Below are 17573 nucleotides of genomic sequence, written 5' to 3' on the forward strand. Positions count from 1 at the left end.
GCCCTAACTTTTCAGAGGGAAGGAGTCACAGGATGACAGCTGCCCAGCTGGAATGGCAGGTGGTGTGCAGGCGAGTTGCAAGTGAGGAATCGTGTCCAGCGTCTCCTTGTAGCAGATCTGCTCCTATCACTAGGTAGCCTCACCATCAGAAATCTTTGCAGAATATTAACTGTATATCGATGCCTCGTATACAGACAGAATTATCCTTTTCTATCACGAGAATAGCTATCGCCGTCTTGCAGTGTCATCTGTCTGCCTCGCGGTGCGCTGGTCCAAAGCATGATCACCCACGTGGCGCTGAGGACAGTGCCTTGTGCAGCTGCCTTAGCAGAGTACCCTTGTTTATTCATTGCCAGAAGTGCCAAATACTGCTCTAGAAAGATGTGAAATTGCCTTCTCTATCAAGGTAGTTTCTTTGCCCCTTTCCTCTTCCATTTTTGTCTTGCTACTAAGGGGCTGGCGAGTTACTGCACTAAAGCCATTCATCCCCGTGCTATGAGCATCCCTGTGCTACTGATATACTTAGCTGATACTTTTTTTTCCTGGCTTTTCTCAAGACAATTCTCAAGACAAAGAGAAACTGGCGAGTTGTCTGTTGCAGTCCGGACCTCCTACACGGAGGGAATCATTTTTGATTCCTTAGGAAGAGAACTGTTCAGCCCATGTCTTATACGCTCATTAACTACTCTTGAAAGAACTTTCTGATAGCAATTGTCGTATTACGTAGGTAGGTACGGGAAACGAAGATTTATCCCTTTTTATCGTAAATCAACTCACCACCCACAAACGATGCAACTACTTGATGCGCTCCTCGGGATGCAAGGCATTTCAACGATAGCTTTGCCCTTTCTTTGACATGCCGTTATATCAACTACCATAGAAGTTCAGTAGAAGATCGAATTGGTGGTGCTTTCACCAGATGTACTCGTGGTATGGATAACGAAGCTGCTTTTACAAAGAGGACTGTACCGCGCCACGACCAGGGGCAGCCGGTCCAAACTTGAACACGGCGACGTGTGAGTAAATACAAAGAGCGTCTATAGTTTAGCAGAGCTTCAGATTGCTGCAGCCAGAGGCGCTGAGTGAGAATCAGGGACGCGGTTTCGTGTTGCCGCAGACATGAATAGGTGGCTTGGTTCGTAAATCTCAGTATATACGAAATACCGACGAAGCGTTGCGTCCAGTCTTTACATTATCCTTTATTTTCCTAGCTATCGACTATTGACGCTTAGTCTGATCTGCGGACTATTTGCCTCGTCGAGTTCATAGCGTCACTCGCCCATCTCCCCTTGCATCCTTGCACTGACCACGACCAAGGCTAAACAATAAGAGGAGAATTTGCCGCTTTTGCGAGGCATACATCACTCTACCACCTCCTCAAATTGCCCATTCGATATTGATCTGACAATTGCGTGGATATTGAACGACATGATGAACATGAGATGCCTCCTCTTCCTCCAATTCGCAGCCCTGCCAGAAGTATGGGCCGGCGGCACTAGGTAAGACGCCGATGGAATCTCCTGCTTCTCCAGCAAGCAACTCTTTGCTAATTTCATATTCAAATGCCCAGACTCGACGCTAATCTAACCTTTGCCTTCTTCCCAACCAACCAAGGCGATGCCTACAGCTCCTACGATATTAGCAAGCCATAACCCTTACCACTGAGTCCCTACCAGTACGTCAATACACGTGCTTCAACGTGAGCGACATCTTCTCCCAGACCAAGAGCACGGGCTTCCAACGCCTGCAAAGCGACAGCGATAGGGACAAACTTCCCGTGGGCGTCTCCTGTTGGATACACAACCGAGCTATACGGCCCAAAAGCAAACTACACGTGAACCTGGGTCAAGATGGCTTCCGCCCAGCTCGAAAGCATGGATTCCCCGGGGCCGCAACTTCGTCCGTGGATCATCTACCAGTATACGCCTGCCCAATGCCAGCAGATACGGCCGGGCAACAAGGCACAGAGGGAGGGAAGCTGCTTGGGATGTTAGACTTTCGACGACGGGCACCAAGGTGGGCAGTCTGTTTGTGACTGTAGCTGCGGCTTTGCTGGTGGCGTTGTGATACTCTGCCTGGGGGAACTTGGATTGTAGAGTTACCGTGACTTTGTATTCACATGTAGACTGTTTGACTCCCGTGACCATGTATGAACCACTTAACCTATATATGATCAAGCAGCACATTTGCACGATTTGAAGATAGACACGGATTCACTTAGCCAGGATCAAGCCACAAATTTGAATCACGCAAAGGAGCCAGAAGACAATTTCGGATGCTACTGTGCGTCTAATTGCTAGAAACTCAGAATGAACAAGGAGTGCCAGCCATGCAGGTGCCCATGAGTGAATGTCAGATCCACGACCAGTGACTGGAGTCAAATCACAGTCATCAACACCAGAATCATTCTTAACCTCTGCACCAATCGCGTCATCACCAATCACCTCAACATCATCCGGCTTCATGGTCTAGTGGTATGATTCCTGCTTCGGGAAAACAAACCTGGAGTCCCCGGTTCTCTAGAATCGCCTTTGCAGGAGGCCCCGGGTTCGAATCCCGGTGAAGCCCCATCTTTTGCTGCTGCCAGCCAGTATCTGCCTTCTTTTTTTTCTTTTTGTCCACATGATGCTTGTGCTTTTGTATCGCCTTGTATCTGAAGTAAACAAACTGGGGCACCCCAAGTCGATCTGTGGCTGATGAGGGCGTTAACGTTTTTGACGACTCGCACGTTGTCTCTTTGCCCGGTGTTGCCTTCTCTCCTCAGTGTCTCTTTAGGCTCGCTTCATACTGTACCAGCAATCTCGGGTAAAAGTGGACAAATCCTGGACATCCCAATTGGGAGCCAGGGCCCTTGTTTGGGCAGATCCCAATCAAAACACCAAACAACCGCATCACCATCACCCTCAACGCCTCCTCATCCGCCCTCACCTCTTCCCTCTCACAAGACAATATTGTCCCGTCTCCCGTCCCCCAGACCACAAAATGCCTCAACCACACGAAGCATCAACCCCCTCCCTCTCCCTCACGCCCCTCAACCGCGTCCTCAGCCCCCCTCTAGGCCTCATACCGCCCAACACGCCCCCCCGCCTCTACTCCTCCTGCGTCTCCCACTTCCTCTCCATCCCCTGGTGCGCATGCCTCATCCAGACGCCCAACACAGTCCCCTTCATCCCGCAGTGCTTCAACCCCAAGAGCCCAGCCCACGACCAGCTCGTCGGTGCGACGCTCGCCGGCCCGCGCGGCCTGCAGCACATGCTCTGCTTCTTCCACACGGAGGACGAAGCCCATCTGCAAGACGCCGACCGGCCCATCATGCACGTGAGCTCCTTGTTTGCTCTGGGAGAAGGTCTGTCTGGGTACGAAGGCGTGCTGCATGGTGGGATGATCATGACCATGGTGGACGAGGCGATGGGGGTCCTGCACGAGATCAATCTTGCGCTGGGCAAGACGGGCGAGATCTTTGGGGCGGCGAGCGTCACGGCGGGCCTGGAGATCAAGTTTCTCAAGCCGGGGCCGATTAATCAGACGGTGCTGGCGAATGCGTGGGTGGACAGCGTGGAGGGCAGGAAGACGAGGATAAAGTGCGAGTTGAGGGACGGGAATGGGATCGAGCTGGCGCAGTGCTCGAGTACGTGGGTCTCGGTCAGGGCGAGGATGTGATGTCCTCATGGAGATGTGCTTCAACGGAAGGGGTTTCAACTCGGGATATCGCTGGTTTCAAACATTACATTCCCAAACTATGAAAGCAAACGACGACGACGACGGTTACCAACAACAGAGCGAAGGAAAAAAGAGTGGTATCATATCATATCCATAAAGTCATAGAGAGATCCCCGCACGACTCTTCCTCATCCTTGTTTTCCTCCTCCTCCTGCTGCCACTCCCTCCTCCTTCTTCTCGCGATACGGCAGCATCACGTCCACAACCTCCTTGAGATGCTCCGAATCGGGGTTCCTCAGCGCCGAGTGCGCCGTCTCCTTCTTGCTCTTCCTGCCGGACTCCCAGCTTTCGTTGCGCTCGTCCAGTTCGCTCTCCACCGAGCTGAAGCTCGAGGTGCTGCTGTTCATGACGACCTGCAGGAGCCTGCCCTCGCTCTTCTTGATGGCTCGCTGCTCCTCCTTGAGCTTTTCCAGGCGCTCGTCTCCACAACACATGGTGACGATGCCCAGGCCGGGGAAGTTCTTCTGCAAGAACTTCTTAAGCTCTGGCAAGACGGACTTGTCCGGGCGATACGTCCCGGACTCGTTGTCAATGAAGAGCTGGTAGAACGCAGGGTTCGGGGGCGGCGGCTGGTTTGGAGGGCCTCCGGGGATGGGCTCGGATGGGTGCGTCTTCTCGTGGGGCTCAGGGCTGTCGTTGGAATCCGGGTGCTGCAGCCTGCGGATGAAGAACTCTCCCGAGCAAGCAATGTACTTTTCGGCATCCGCGTGCATGGTGTGCTTGCTCAGGAAGTCGATGCCAAACTCCTTGCCCGTCTCCGTGAAGCGGAGCAGGCCGTCCAGCGTGAGGACGTATGTAAAGATACGGCCGCCCTCGTCAAAATGCGCCATCCTGAGGAACTGAAGCGAAGCTTGCTTAGAGCACGGTTCAAACTTGCCGTATTCCGTGGTGCTGCTGTAGTTGTAGATGCGGTGGTGCTGCTTGTGCAGGGCCTTGTTCAGGATGGTCCCCCGGATGCCGGTTGACGAGAAGAGGGAGCCAATAACTGGTCTGAACTCGACGTAGCGGTGGTAGAGGACTGCTGGGACGGGGCCTTGGAGCTGTATCTCGTTGGCTTGGAAGCTGTTGCCAGTTGTCAGTCACGATTCTCATCAGTTACATGAAGGGATGCCGTGGTTGTATCGCATTGACGTACTCGTATTTCTGAGACTTGGGAACATCGTCGTTCCCGTCATGGCTCTTCTCGTCGTCAGACTCATTCGCATTCACCTTTGCCCCGATGAGACGCCCAATCATGGGACTGTTGTGCTTGATCCACCTCGTTGGGGCTATCGTGCACATCTGCGCATACGGAGGATCCGACTTGCCCAGGATCTGCATGCTGATGCGCAGTCGAGGGGCGATATGGGTCCCGTGGACGATGGCGCTGGCGATGCCCTTGAGGATGAAAGCGCGCTTGCTCATGACACGCTTCTTGGCCTCAAACTCCTGGCCCGGAGGAGGGATTCCCGGCCAGTCGTCGGTGAGGGAGCCGACGTTGATGGTCACGTTGCCCAGCCTGTCGTCCCTGTCGGCGACGTCTTCATCGTACATTCTGCATTTCAGGGTGAAGCCGGTGGGAGGAACGTTGGCGACAACCCATTCCTCCTCCCACACCGGCTCGGTGGTTCGGTGAACGGTTCGCGTCCTGTACTTCAGGTCGGGATCTTCTTTGTGGCGCTTTGGCTGCGTGCCCTTGAGCGTCGCCACCAGGAAAGGGTCTGACGATCCGGTGTGGAAATCCGCTACCGGGATGTTGGTCGCGGAATGAAAGACGAAGCGGACAGTGTATCCCTGGGGAGCATCGGGGAGGGGAGTCGAGTCAAAGCCGCCAGGAGGTTTTTTGTGCTTTGCATCCCCATTCTCGTGCTCCTCGTGGACTTCGCGGTCGTCGTGGTTCTCCTCATGCCGATCACCGTCGCTCGACTCGGGCGTGGTGTCGTCGTGGTGAGTCGTGATGTTTCCCGGCATGATGGAACAGAATAACAACAGAGATCAAACTCAGATATAAAAAAAAAGGCGTGACGAGCAAGGCTGCCAAGACTTTGATGGCCCGGGTTCAGCCTCACGAAAAGGCAAAATGACGTTTTTGTGAGGGGTCACGATGGTTTTGTAGTCGTAGGGCTGTGCTCTTTTGCCAGGGCCAGGGAACGAGAACTACCTCAACCGAAAGGGTATGCGGAGGCTAGAGCCAGCCGATCAGTCAGTTGAACGGCAAAAAGGCCTCCAACGAGACCAGCAGGGATGAGATCAAATAGAACAGCAGAGTTAAACAGAGCTAGGCCGGGTGAGATGAGCCAGCGTCAGCAGCAGCAAATTATCCAGCATTCCCAACGGAAGATGGCCGTCCAACTCGTCACCGGAAACGGGAGTCGTGCAAGGGCCAGGAGAAGAAGACCCATGAAAACAATGACAGGAGACAGCCTTATAGGTGGCTTTACATGGCCGACCTACCCAATCTGGTGAGTCAGATATTCAGGGAAAAAACGCCTTGCGCATCGCCTTTGTCACCTGGATGCAATCAATCAATGTACTCGTATGCGAACTGCTGCAGCCCAGATCTAGAACGACTCCAATTTTCTCTGTCGTCTCGCCAAACGAGATCATCGCCAGGGAAATGCGCCCACTTACGTCACGGCGCCTTGCCGCTTATCCGAGACACGCAGCAGCTTACAAGATTGCCCTGCTTTTTGGAAGGGGATTTTGCTGGTACGAGTACTATAACGTCTGGTTTGGGTGGTGAGTGTGCCGTTATGCCGTGGTTAGTGACGGGGCCAACGCTTGACCGCGAGGGCAGAGGGAGGAATGTATGGACGTCTCTGGGAAATGTCTGCAAACTGGATGTTTGCACGAAGTCATTTGACGCAGGAGAACAAGTGAGACATGCGAGGCCGAGAGCCTTGAAAGCAACAGCCAAGCACTGCGCTAGAGTTGCTCTATCAGAAGCCGAGTAGAAACGGGTGCAGCGGCGATATCCAAGAGCCAAGAACGGACAGTAATCTTTGGAGCGTCCCACTCGGGCAGAATCAACATCGAGAGAAATCCCAAACCCTGATTACATACAGGAAATACTTAAGGCATCTTCTTCTTACCTTGCATTCTACACTGACCATCGTTAAACCAGATGGAAGACGAGATCATCATATTCAGCGATCCACCTATACTGTACCTCCATGTTAGTAGGAGCAACACCTGCCAAGGCCGAGCACTGCCATTTTGCCAAGCTACAGTTGGCATCCCTTGATACATCCTCGTACGAGTCTTACGTTACGACAATGCGCTGGGGAGTTTCTGCAAGACATATCGAATTAGCAATATGGACTCACTCTTTCCATTTCAGTCGCTTTTCCCAGCCTCCTTACACGGTAGAGGAGAAAAATAATGCAAGGTGCTCTGTCAGTATACTTTCGTGCCTGCAAGACGCAATGTCCCTCCAGTTCCCTCTCTGCTTTCTTCTCTCCGCAACATCTCCGGGGTCATGATACTCCAGGGGATTTAATGTCTGCTTCTCGTGAACAACTTTGCCGAGCACCGTGATCTGATAGAATGTTAGAGAGACCGGACTGAAAAAGGTCGTATTCTCATGAGTAACGTCTCAACTTCAGGGTAGACCTCAACGCGGACTCATCCTCACATCCTCACACATCACGACACAAAACAGGTCAGAGATTGCAACGATACTTGAATTCCTGGGCCATAGATGCTACTCATACACAATTCCCTTATCCCTTATCCATGAAGCCCGGTTTGCATCGATTCAGTAAATGTCAGCCCGCCCATCCTACCCTGTGACATAATAAACCCCGGTACTCGAAAACTAAATATTCACGACCACTTCTCGAACCAGTCGTCAGAAACACATGCATTCAATCAATATTCGGATGAATGTTCAAGCCCCTCCCGGCTACTTCTTTGATCCCTTCTTCATCTGCAGAGAACCGGAGCGAGAGATCTGAGCCTGCTGGGTCGGAGCGAGCGAAGACGTGTTAGAGACTGGCATCGAGACGGATCGCGCAGTTCCCTTGGCGACCACTTGCTTCTTGGCCGCATTGCTAGGTAGCTCGTTCATGATGCGTTTCTTGGTAGACGAAGAGTTGGCGCTGGCATTGGCTTTGACCTTGGGAGTTGGCGGAGCCTCTGCAGTTTGGGCTCGGTTGGCGGCGTCGGCATTGGGCTTGCCCGTGTTCTTGGGAGTTGGCGAGGTGTCTGCGGTCTGAGCTCGATTGACGGCATCGGCACTGGTCTTGCCCACGTCCTTTCGGTACACGGGACTCTTCATCCAGGTAGACTTGAATTTCGTCTTCAGCGCAGATGGCGTCATACGGTTCATAAGGCTCGAAGACTTGCTGGCGCTGCTCTGGGCATCATCCTCGCGGGCAACTCTCGCCAGCGAGCTGCTGTGGGGCACCCTTGTAGCGGCGGGCTGCTGTTCAACAGGAACTTCATCGCGGAGGAGATCTCGGATCTGGTGAGAGAGAAGTGCTTGAACAGCCTCGGCCGGCGTAATCTTCTCCACGGAGCTGTCAAGCATGCCGAGGGGGTTGAGGGGGCTGTGCTCCAGCTGAGGAGTGCTCGAGAGCTGTCCGATGGGAACAAGAGGGTGAGGTGACTTGAAGGAGAGTGCAATCCTGTTCTTCGACATACGCTTTCCAGGACCCATGCGCGACTTGCAAGCATCTTCAATCTCCTTGTCGGTCAACTTCCACTCTTCGTCGTCGCCGCAGGCTTCAGCGGGCTTCTTGGCGCGCTGTTCGAAACATTCAAGCAGTCGCTGGATACCGGCGGCGAGGTGAGTCTTGACGTTGGACTTGGCAGCATCCGGGTTTTCCTGGCGGAGAATCCAGAGCTGTCTGGCCTTGAGGAGAGACATGGTCAAAGCCCTGGCCATCTCGGGCGACATGGTGATTCCCTGCATCTGGGAAGTGGTGAAAGCGACCACGGCCCAGTAGGTCTTAGAATCACGCTTCTCCAGGACGGGCAGCCACTTGTTACACTGAACGAAGAGCTTCGTCAGATGGGCGATGCCCTTGTCCGTGGCCTTGAACTCTTCATGGGGGCAGAGCGCAGCAAGGACCTCTTTGTCAGCCTCCTTGCTTCCGAGAAGGGTGCAGCCAGGGGCAAAATAGACTCCTTCGGTGGTATGGGTGATGGTATGGAAGAGGTCCTTGCGAAGCGATTCCAAGCTTCGGCTCCGTGGGAGAGAGCCGAGCAAAACCATTGTATTCAGTAGTGCCAGGCGCTGGCGAGCGGAGTGTCCTTGTGGCTATCTTATCCGGTCAGTATGGATATCAGATGATGGAGATGCTCGTCACTCACGTATTTGTGTTTGATCGCCGGGGTTGAGCCTCAAAGGCCGAGAGCAGATGTTGATCGTGACGTTGCCAACAGACGCGTCTTGGATCGCGAGTTGGTAAGGAAGAAGAAGGAATCACTGTTTACGAGGCTGGCAGAGATTCTTTTGTAAACGATCGTGTGGCAGCTGGCGAAGGGTTGCCAGCTGGCAGCAGTTTGTTCGGCCAGCCCTCTGCGAGAGCTGTCAATGGCTGATATTCGCGTAAACCAGCTGCTGTGACGAACCGGTGTCCTAGACCTAAGTATAGAACGTTCCCAAGGGACAAACCTAAGGTTCGCGGGTTTGTGTTGGCGGAGAGGTCAGGTCGGATCTTCGAGCAGTCATAGTAAACAAATCACTAGCGAGGCAATGCACAAGGTGCAGTGGATGTCTGGGTCCCAATCTGATCTTGATTGCAGTGCAGTGCTATGTTAACAACTGGCTATTTAAACTATCTGAATGAGTGACATGAATGCAAACTTAAATACCCAGTTGTCCTGTGAGGCTCACTCGAGCTCACTTGATGGTGAGTGAGCTGTGTTTCCTAAAGTGGTAGGAGCTCACTCTGGCTCACTTGTATGCTCGTGAGCCAATCCCTGATTGGCTGGCCGGAGGTACATTGTTCCGTGGGTGCCTAATCCCTTGCGACCGCTGTTGGGTCGTGACAGCTGCACACTCTGTTGCAGTGCACTCCCAGGGGACCTGATATTCTCGGTGGTGGGAAGCTATTCCAAGCAAAGGAGTGTGTGTAGGATATCCAAGATCTGAGGGTATATAATGGAGAGGACTAGTGGTGAGATGTTGGTTTCTATAGGAGGTTGTTGAAATTGCGGTATGAGGATAGCTTGACGCGTATTATGATCGTTTTGGCATATACTTTGGGAGAAGAATCTCGATTTTGTATCATTCTGTTAATGGTGTTGATATTTAGGTTTTGTTGGTTCCTCCTCCGTGGCCACGATGTTGCGGTTGCTCCTGCATGACTACAGGTAGGGGTTCTCGCTTTGTGGTTCTACAGCGGCAAACTCTAAACGGGTGATGATATACAGTAGACATTGCAAATGCTCCCCTACGAATGGATTCTTGCGCTCGTAGCTGCAAGATCGTGAGGTATGCTTGGGCAGTCGAGGTATGCCGCGCAGCTGCAATTTTGTCTGCTACTCTGGTCGCTGAAAACACAGATTACTATGCCTACGCTGTTTGGTTCGTCAATAGGACGTGTTACGGCCTGCTGCTCTGCAAGTTCGATCATGTCATCCTCTATAAAACCTATACTATGGCAGTCTTTGTTCTTCCAAAAGCATGGATCAAGATCTGCATGTCTATTTCTTCTTTCCGACCTTTTCTCGGTTCCAGTGGGGTGCCTTACTTGAACAGTGCCTCAGGGAATCCTCTCCCCAACCTCAGATACAGCCATTTTCTTTCTGGATAAAAGACGATGTTTGCAACAGGCGGGGAGAAGCACGATAGGCCGTCTTGGTATGGAAACTCACCCTTCATATAATGTAAGCTCATCCTGGTCCGGAAACTGTCCAGTATAGAAGGTGAACACGCCGTCAAATCGAAAGGAACCTTGGTGTTTGTCTTTGTCCATCACCATGCATCCCCAATGTTTCCCCATTTCAGCAACCCTAACCCTGGCCTGCGCGCCGAACTGAGCTTCGCACATACATACAGTGACGCTTTGGTTAGTATAGATGATGAGGCCTTTCGAAGGGTGGACAAAGATTCTCGAGGAAGCACATGGTGAGTGTACTTCACTCGGTCGTGATGACTCACCTGTTCACAGTCCTGCCGCATTCGTTGACCGCTTGGCAGAATCCCATTCCTCTCACGGTTCACTTCACTTGGACTTCATGCTCCCCAATTTAAGGGAATGGCTATCCAGCGCCTCAGATTAGCTATCTAGCACCCCAAGTTTATATATACAGGGATAGAAAGTTGCAGGAGATTCTTTATATTCTACGTACTAGTGATTAATAGCAGCTCCTACCAAGACTAGAAGAATATAATAATAGTAGCAGAGAGTAGATTCTCTACTAAGACTAGAGGAATATAAATAATAGTAGCAGAGTGTAGACTCTCTGCTAAGACTAGAAGAATACAGAAGAATATAATAGCAGTAGCAGAGAGTAGACTCTCTTATCTTATAATATTAGCCGCAGTGGTAAGGATCATTAGGTTGCTGGGATGCTGGATAGCCAAGTTGGGGTGCTGGATAGCCGCTCCCTAATTTAATCTGTGCAGCATCCTGCAAAATTGCCGCCACCAGACGCAGCACGACAATTCTCACATGCCAGCGCCTGGAGTCGGCGCTTAATCGGCTCCCGTTATTTGCTGGGTGACGCTGGCATTAACTGGGACTCCTCTGCAATCCCCCACGCTCAGAGGCTGGAAAAGGTGCTGCCCTTGTCGGAAGCAAGGGTTGCTGCAGATTGTGTTGGTCGTGCAAAATGTGAGAATTGACTTGACTGCCTGCAGGCATCACGAATCAATACCTGGCCGACCCCGCCTGTGCCTATCGAAACATTGCTTCAAACGCCCACCTCCTGCGGCAAATAACCCTGCCGACTTCATACACTTCGTGCACAACTCGACAATGTCTTCCACTCTGGACCTGTTCTATCTCTTCTTCTCCTCCTCCCTTCTGCCGCACCTATGGCTTCAACATGGATGTCCTGGGGCTTCTGTCCAACATCTCCCAGGTCGTTGACCTCCTCATCAAGATCGGGGTTATGTGCTCCATCTATTGTGTGGATGTCAAAAACGCCCCTCAAGATGTGCGAAAACTGCTCAAGGAGGTTGACAGGCTCACGGCTGTCGTTAAAGAGCTCGAATCGCTGCTGAGAAGCCCGAAAGGATCCTCCAAACTCGAGTCACAAGCCCTGCGCCAAGCGATTTTTGATCTCCGCAGATTGCTTGCTGAGCTGGTGGCAAAGCTTGATATGGGTGCCAAACATGCCAGAGCAATATGGCCATTCAGAAGAAGGGACATCCACGAGATTGTTGCTGCAATTGAGCGGCAAAAGGCCAACATTCTGATGAACATCAACATCGAACAGACGTAAGATACCAGCTACCCATTGTCCCCGTATCCCTGACTCGCTAGCTGTCTTCTCGGCTATGAGTAGCCATCAATATCTGTGCCAATTGACGTCTACTCCTACCAATCTATAGCTTCCAGTCCTAACGCCTGCAGGTCAATCCTCTTGGATGTCCATCAAGAATTTGTTCTTTCAAAGCTTCGAGTCGCTGAAGCGGCCTCCTTCGATTCGAATGTCGACAGCGAGGAAGCTTACTGCCTTCCAGGCACCCGGACTCACATTATCCAACAAATAAAACACTGGAGCACCAGCCCTGACAGCAAATCAATATTCTGGTTGAATGGCATGGCAGGGACTGGAAAGTCGACCATTTCTCGCACAATCGCTCAATCCTTCTTCAATGACAACATGCTGGGTGGCAGTTTCTTCTTCAAAAGGGGTGAAGGCGATCGCGGCAGAACGACATTCTTATTTACTACGCTCACTTCTCAGCTGGTCCGTCGGATGCCCTCCCTCGCTCCGAAAATCCGCCAAGTCCTCGAATTCGAGCCCCAGATTCACGAAAAGCCCCTGAGCGATCAGTTCCAAATGTTGATCCTGGATCCTTTGAGGCAATATGCAGGAAGTTGGCAGTCTCCAGCTATGCTTATTGTGATAGACGCCCTCGACGAATGTGGCCTTGAAGGAAGCATGAGGACGCTGATCAATATCCTCTCGAAAGCTCAACAAACCAGAAGCCCACGGCTCAAATTCTTCCTTACAAGCAGACCAGAATTGCCGATCCGACTAGGGTTTGAGGATATCAGTGGGAACTATGACAATCTGCTGCTTGCAGTGGTGCCGACTCCTACCATCGGGCATGACATTGAGCTTTTCATGCGCCACCAGCTGGATACTATTAAGAAAGACTACAATAAGTCTGTGACATATCGCCGCAAGATATCAGATGACTGGCCCGGAGCGGCTGTTATACAGAAGCTAGTCGCATCAGCCGTTCCATTGTTCATTGTTGCCGCAACGATTTGCCGATTCCTTAACGATCGAAGATTAGGGGGCCCTCCACATCAACTGAAGCGGTTACTCGAATACCGAGATGCGAAACTCTCTAGCCTTGATATGACATACCTTCCAGTCTTGGATCGCCTAACCGCTGGCCTTTCTCCATCGCACAAACAGGCATTGATGAACAAATTCAGATATTTGATCGGATCAATCATCACGCTGGCCAAGCCTTTATCCGTACGAAGTCTCGCTCGAATTCTCAATGTCTCAACAGACGCTATTGAAGACCAACTTGACGTATTGCATTCAGTACTTGGAGTTCCCAGCGACTTAGATACCCCAGTACGACTGCTCCATCTTTCATTTCGAGATTTTTTACTGGACTCTGAGAAACAGCTTGACCTCGATAGATATCCTTTCTGGATAAATGAACAGGAGGCCCATTCAACATTGTTCCTGCAATGCCTTAGATCGTTATCTAGGGACAGCGTTCTCAAAGAGGACATTTGCTCTCTTAGATCGCCAGGGGCACTGCGATCAGACATAAGCCAAGACACTATTGATGCCTGTCTACCCGATGCAGTCAAATATGCTTGCACGTATTGGGTCTACCACCTGACCTCCAGCAATCGGAGCATATGTGATAATGATGAGACACACAAGTTTTTATCCAGCTACCTGCTGAACTGGCTTGAAGCACTCAGTCTCATGGGACAAAGCGCAGAGAGCGTCCACATGGTGGACGACTTACTACACAAGCTCGAGGTGAGCCACGTTCATAACTTGGGCTCGCCACATAGGCAACTAACAGAATGATGGGAAGAGGTCAAAATCACAATTCATCGGGAATCTCTTACGGGACATACGCCGATTCATCCTCGCCAATGTTGTAACGCTCGAGAAAGCGCCGCTCCAGATTTACTCTTCCGCCCTTATCTTTGCTCCAGAGAGGAGCATTGTGAGGCAAATGTTCAAAGCGAATATCCCTACATGGCTCCGCACCTTGCCAGCGATGCAATTCCATTGGGACCCTTGCCTAGCCACCATTGCAAACCAGCTTACATCGACCGTGAAGCTCATCACTATCCCGGCTAGTGATAGGGTTATATCTGTACCTGTCAAAGGCGAAATGAAGGTCTGGGATTTGAAGTCAGCGTCTTGCATCGCAGTTCACAGCGATGTTTTACCGAAATCCGTTAGGGTTTCGCCTGATGGTACGGAAGTACTGTACATGATGGGCCACCAAGTGCTCCGCATTATGGAAGCTGCAACCAGAAATTGTATTGGAGAGTACAGGGGCCACACTGACAGCATTACTTGCGCCGTGTTTTCGGCAGATGGCCTACAATTCGCTTCGGCGTCCAAGGACGGAACCCTGAGGATATGGGATAGATCTTTTGACAAGCCCGTCGCATCCTACGAATTTGGGGAGCGTGATCGGCTGCTGGGGTTTTCCCCTGACGGGTCGACGGTATTAAAGATTTCTGATCGCCGCATCGTTCAGCTTCTGAGTTCAAGAATGACCCGCTACGAGCTGATTAATGACGACAGTAAGGTAACCGTGGACGAGCCCTATTTTTCCCCTGACGGTCAAAGATTGGTGATCCATGAGGGCTACACAATGAGAATTCTGGACTTGCTTTCTGGCAATTCTTTGGTAGCACAAGGAGTTGCCCGGGCCTTTAGCAGACGTCCGAACTTCTTCTCTGACGGCATTCGCGTCATTAGTCCTATCAGAGGTGATGCCAGCATTGGCCATACTATTGGCATCTGGAACGTCCTAACAGCCACTTGCGACGCTGTCTTAGAAGGTCACCGCGCTGACATAACTGATATCATCCTATCAAAGGACGAGCGCAAGATTGCCTCCGCTTCCTATGATAAGAGTATAAGAGTTTGGGATACCCGCGAGATGACCTGCGTCGCGATATATGATGGCCATGCTGAGGGTATTTTCAGTCTTGCCTATTCGTCTGACGAGACGCTGCTGATATCGGCTGATATCGCTGATACATTGAAGATCTGGGATACCAACGTTGAAACACAGGAATCGAGACTGGAAGAACATGAAGGCGCAGTGCTCGAAGTTATGTTTTCGGCTGACAGGAAGAGGGTCATAACAACTTCTGGAGATCAGACAGTGAGGCTATGGGATGCAAACTCTGAAAAGTGCATAGCAACTGGTACGGATCACCAAATCTTCGCTTGGGTGCCTATGATGGTCCCTCAAGATATTCCCACAGCGCCATATGACCATGTTATCAACAATACTGATGGCCTGTTTGGCTGGCCAAAGTCAGTCGACGCCTCGCCAGATGGCTCGCTTCTTTTGTCTTCAGCCTTTGGCTGGGAGTCTGCTGTTCTCAGAATTTGGAGCGTGGCAACTGGAGACTGCCGATCGGTATCTCAAGAGGATAGAGACCCCGTGGCATCTCTCGCATTTTCACCAGACGGTACCATGTTAACGTCAATAACCAGAGAAGGTACTCTCAGGTACTGGGATACAGCGACATTGAAGCTCCTTGGCTCATTCTGCAGCGATACATACGCCATTTCTCAATCGATTTGTCTTCCGGATGGCACTGGGCTCATTCTTGGTTGCGACGATGGAGTCGTACGGCTGTTCCATCTCTCAACGAGAGACTGTACTGAGATGAGCGAACAACACCCGGACCCTGTACGGCTTGTTGCAGCATCGGTAAATGGCTCTATGGCGGCATCTTACTCAAAATTGATGGTCAAGATTTGGAAACTGGATACCCTGACTTGCATTGCAACTTACAAAAGACCTTCCAATACTGAAAGCTTGATAAGCCAGCTGCTCTTCTCACCTGACGGGCAATATCTCGTCCTTTTATACGAGTCGGGAAAAATCAAGATTCGAATCTTGGCCGTGGCGACCGGAGACTGCGTCGGGGAACTTCTTGGGATTTGCGGGCTTGCAAATCATATGGAGTTCGGCTCTACTGGGTTGAGCTTGAAAACTAATGTGGGCACGCTTACATTGAACCCGCTTCTTAGCTCACCTTCCACTGGTGTTGGAGCAAAGCTGCCGCTCAGCACTCAGATTGCGAATACATCCGGACTCGGTCTGAGCAATGACGGAGAGTGGATTACATGGGACTCGTGCAGGATGCTTTGGCTGCCACCCACATATCGAATTTCCGCAGCAGATATCGATGTCGAAACATCTCGGATCGCTCTCGGGTCTCGCCATGGCCGGCTGCTCTTGATAGGGGTTGATCACTCCAAAATGCTTGCCGACAACAGTACACCTGTGGATGCAACAGGCCGGCCTTCACCAAGCACATAGTGAAGAAGCTCTAGTCTAGATGCAGCCAGCCCTGCGGCTGATGGAGAACTTCAGCCAAGGTAATCGCAGAAATCTGGCGGGGCCATTTCTACGTAGCGAATCCTTGAGAGGCATTCCGTAAGACACTTTATTAGGGAAAGCAACGTGGCATTACCCCCTCTCTCGACTTGACGCCAAAGTCGTCATCGTGGATCAGCTCGGAAGAACGACCTTTTGGTAACCCCACCAAAATACCTCCTGACGGATTTCTGATGGGGAGGACAGATCTGCATGCGGATTTAAAAGCTACAGGATACGCCCTTTCTCGCCCAAGTCGAAGCTCGTCTCTCGCACAAAAACCACTGAATACGAATTCGCACCTTTTCCACAATGGCCACCACTCCGAGCGATACCATCAAGACTACCCTCGAAGAAGGCTCTGGTCCTAACCCTAAGACAGGCGACACTGTTGTTATGGCTTATACGGGCTGGCTGAAGGACCCCTCCCAGCCGGATAACAAGGGAGCGAAGTGAGTTTCTAGCCTAGTACGACGATTTGTGCTGTCGCTCACATATGGGATTAGGTTCGACTCCTCGTACGACCGAAAGCAGGACTTTGTGACCGAGATTGGGACGCAAAAAGTCATCAGAGGTACCATCTTTTTGCCCATTGTCTACGATCATATATTGACATAGGAGGCAGGGTGGGATGCAGGAGTTCCCCAGATGAAGGTCGGCGAGAAAGCAAGACTCGAGATCCCTTTGTACGCAAACCCATTAGATCCGTCTCTCCCAATGTGTTGCTAATACGTGCTTTAACAGCTACGAAGCTTATGGCGACAGGTAAGCAGACGACTCACCACCGTATACCTCATCGAAACGAATGCCGACGAGCCAGTCGGGCTCAAAAGAAGAGCAATCAACGAATGTATTGGACAGCTGACTGACATCTCAATAGGGGCTATCCTCCTATCATTCCTGCTCGGTCTGACCTTATTTTGTGAGTGCAATGGACCAATGTGAAGAGCCGCGCCTAACATTCTCCTGGTAGCGACGTCCATCTGAAGGCGATCCGATAAACGATGCGATCCCGAGATGAGCCGATAGCGATTTTGGAATACACTCTTTTGGATACATTTAGTGAAGATTGGATATCTCCAAGAATACAATGTTCGTGTTGTCGCACGCTCCAGAAGCACGATTT

At 51.4% G+C, this 17573-nt stretch overlaps 5 protein-coding genes across 5 annotated transcripts; 2 read left to right on the forward strand and 3 right to left on the reverse strand.

Annotated features, from left to right (window-relative positions):
* Positions 1-1669: 1669 nt before the first annotated feature.
* Positions 1670-2571, reverse strand: CCMA1212_007737 (uncharacterized protein; the record flags this gene model as incomplete). Its single annotated transcript, XM_073704900.1, has 4 exons — positions 1670-1788; positions 1841-2163; positions 2218-2459; positions 2503-2571. 4 exons carry the CDS (start codon positions 2569-2571, stop codon positions 1670-1672), a joined length of 753 nt encoding a protein of 250 aa, XP_073556650.1.
* Positions 2572-2982: 411 nt separating this feature from the next.
* CCMA1212_007739 (uncharacterized protein) lies at positions 2983-3660 on the forward strand (the record flags this gene model as incomplete). The annotated part of the gene is made up of 1 exon (XM_073704901.1): positions 2983-3660. One exon carries the CDS (start codon positions 2983-2985, stop codon positions 3658-3660), a length of 678 nt encoding a protein of 225 aa, XP_073556654.1.
* Positions 3661-3848: 188 nt separating this feature from the next.
* Positions 3849-5670, reverse strand: CCMA1212_007740 (uncharacterized protein; the record flags this gene model as incomplete). Its single annotated transcript, XM_073704902.1, has 2 exons — positions 3849-4782; positions 4856-5670. 2 exons carry the CDS (start codon positions 5668-5670, stop codon positions 3849-3851), a joined length of 1749 nt encoding a protein of 582 aa, XP_073556450.1.
* A 1933-nt stretch (positions 5671-7603) lies between these two features.
* On the reverse strand, positions 7604-8917 carry CCMA1212_007741 (uncharacterized protein; the record flags this gene model as incomplete). Its single annotated transcript, XM_073704903.1, has 1 exon — positions 7604-8917. The coding sequence occupies one exon, from the start codon at positions 8915-8917 to the stop codon at positions 7604-7606; it is 1314 nt and encodes a 437-aa protein (XP_073556451.1).
* A 2424-nt stretch (positions 8918-11341) lies between these two features.
* On the forward strand, positions 11342-17216 carry CCMA1212_007742 (uncharacterized protein; the record flags this gene model as incomplete). Its single annotated transcript, XM_073704904.1, is given in 8 exon segments — positions 11342-11486; positions 11513-12095; positions 12231-13842; positions 13889-16389; positions 16777-16899; positions 16912-17021; positions 17073-17133; positions 17192-17216. Coding segments are annotated over 8 exon segments (5160 nt in total), but the record flags the coding sequence as incomplete, so codon positions are not given.
* Positions 17217-17573: the final 357 nt, after the last annotated feature.

The sequence above is a fragment of the Trichoderma ghanense genome, assembly GCF_004382785.1.
Source record: "Trichoderma ghanense strain CCMA-1212 chromosome Unknown scaffold_10, whole genome shotgun sequence".
Classification (NCBI taxonomy): Eukaryota; Fungi; Ascomycota; class Sordariomycetes; order Hypocreales; family Hypocreaceae; genus Trichoderma; species Trichoderma ghanense.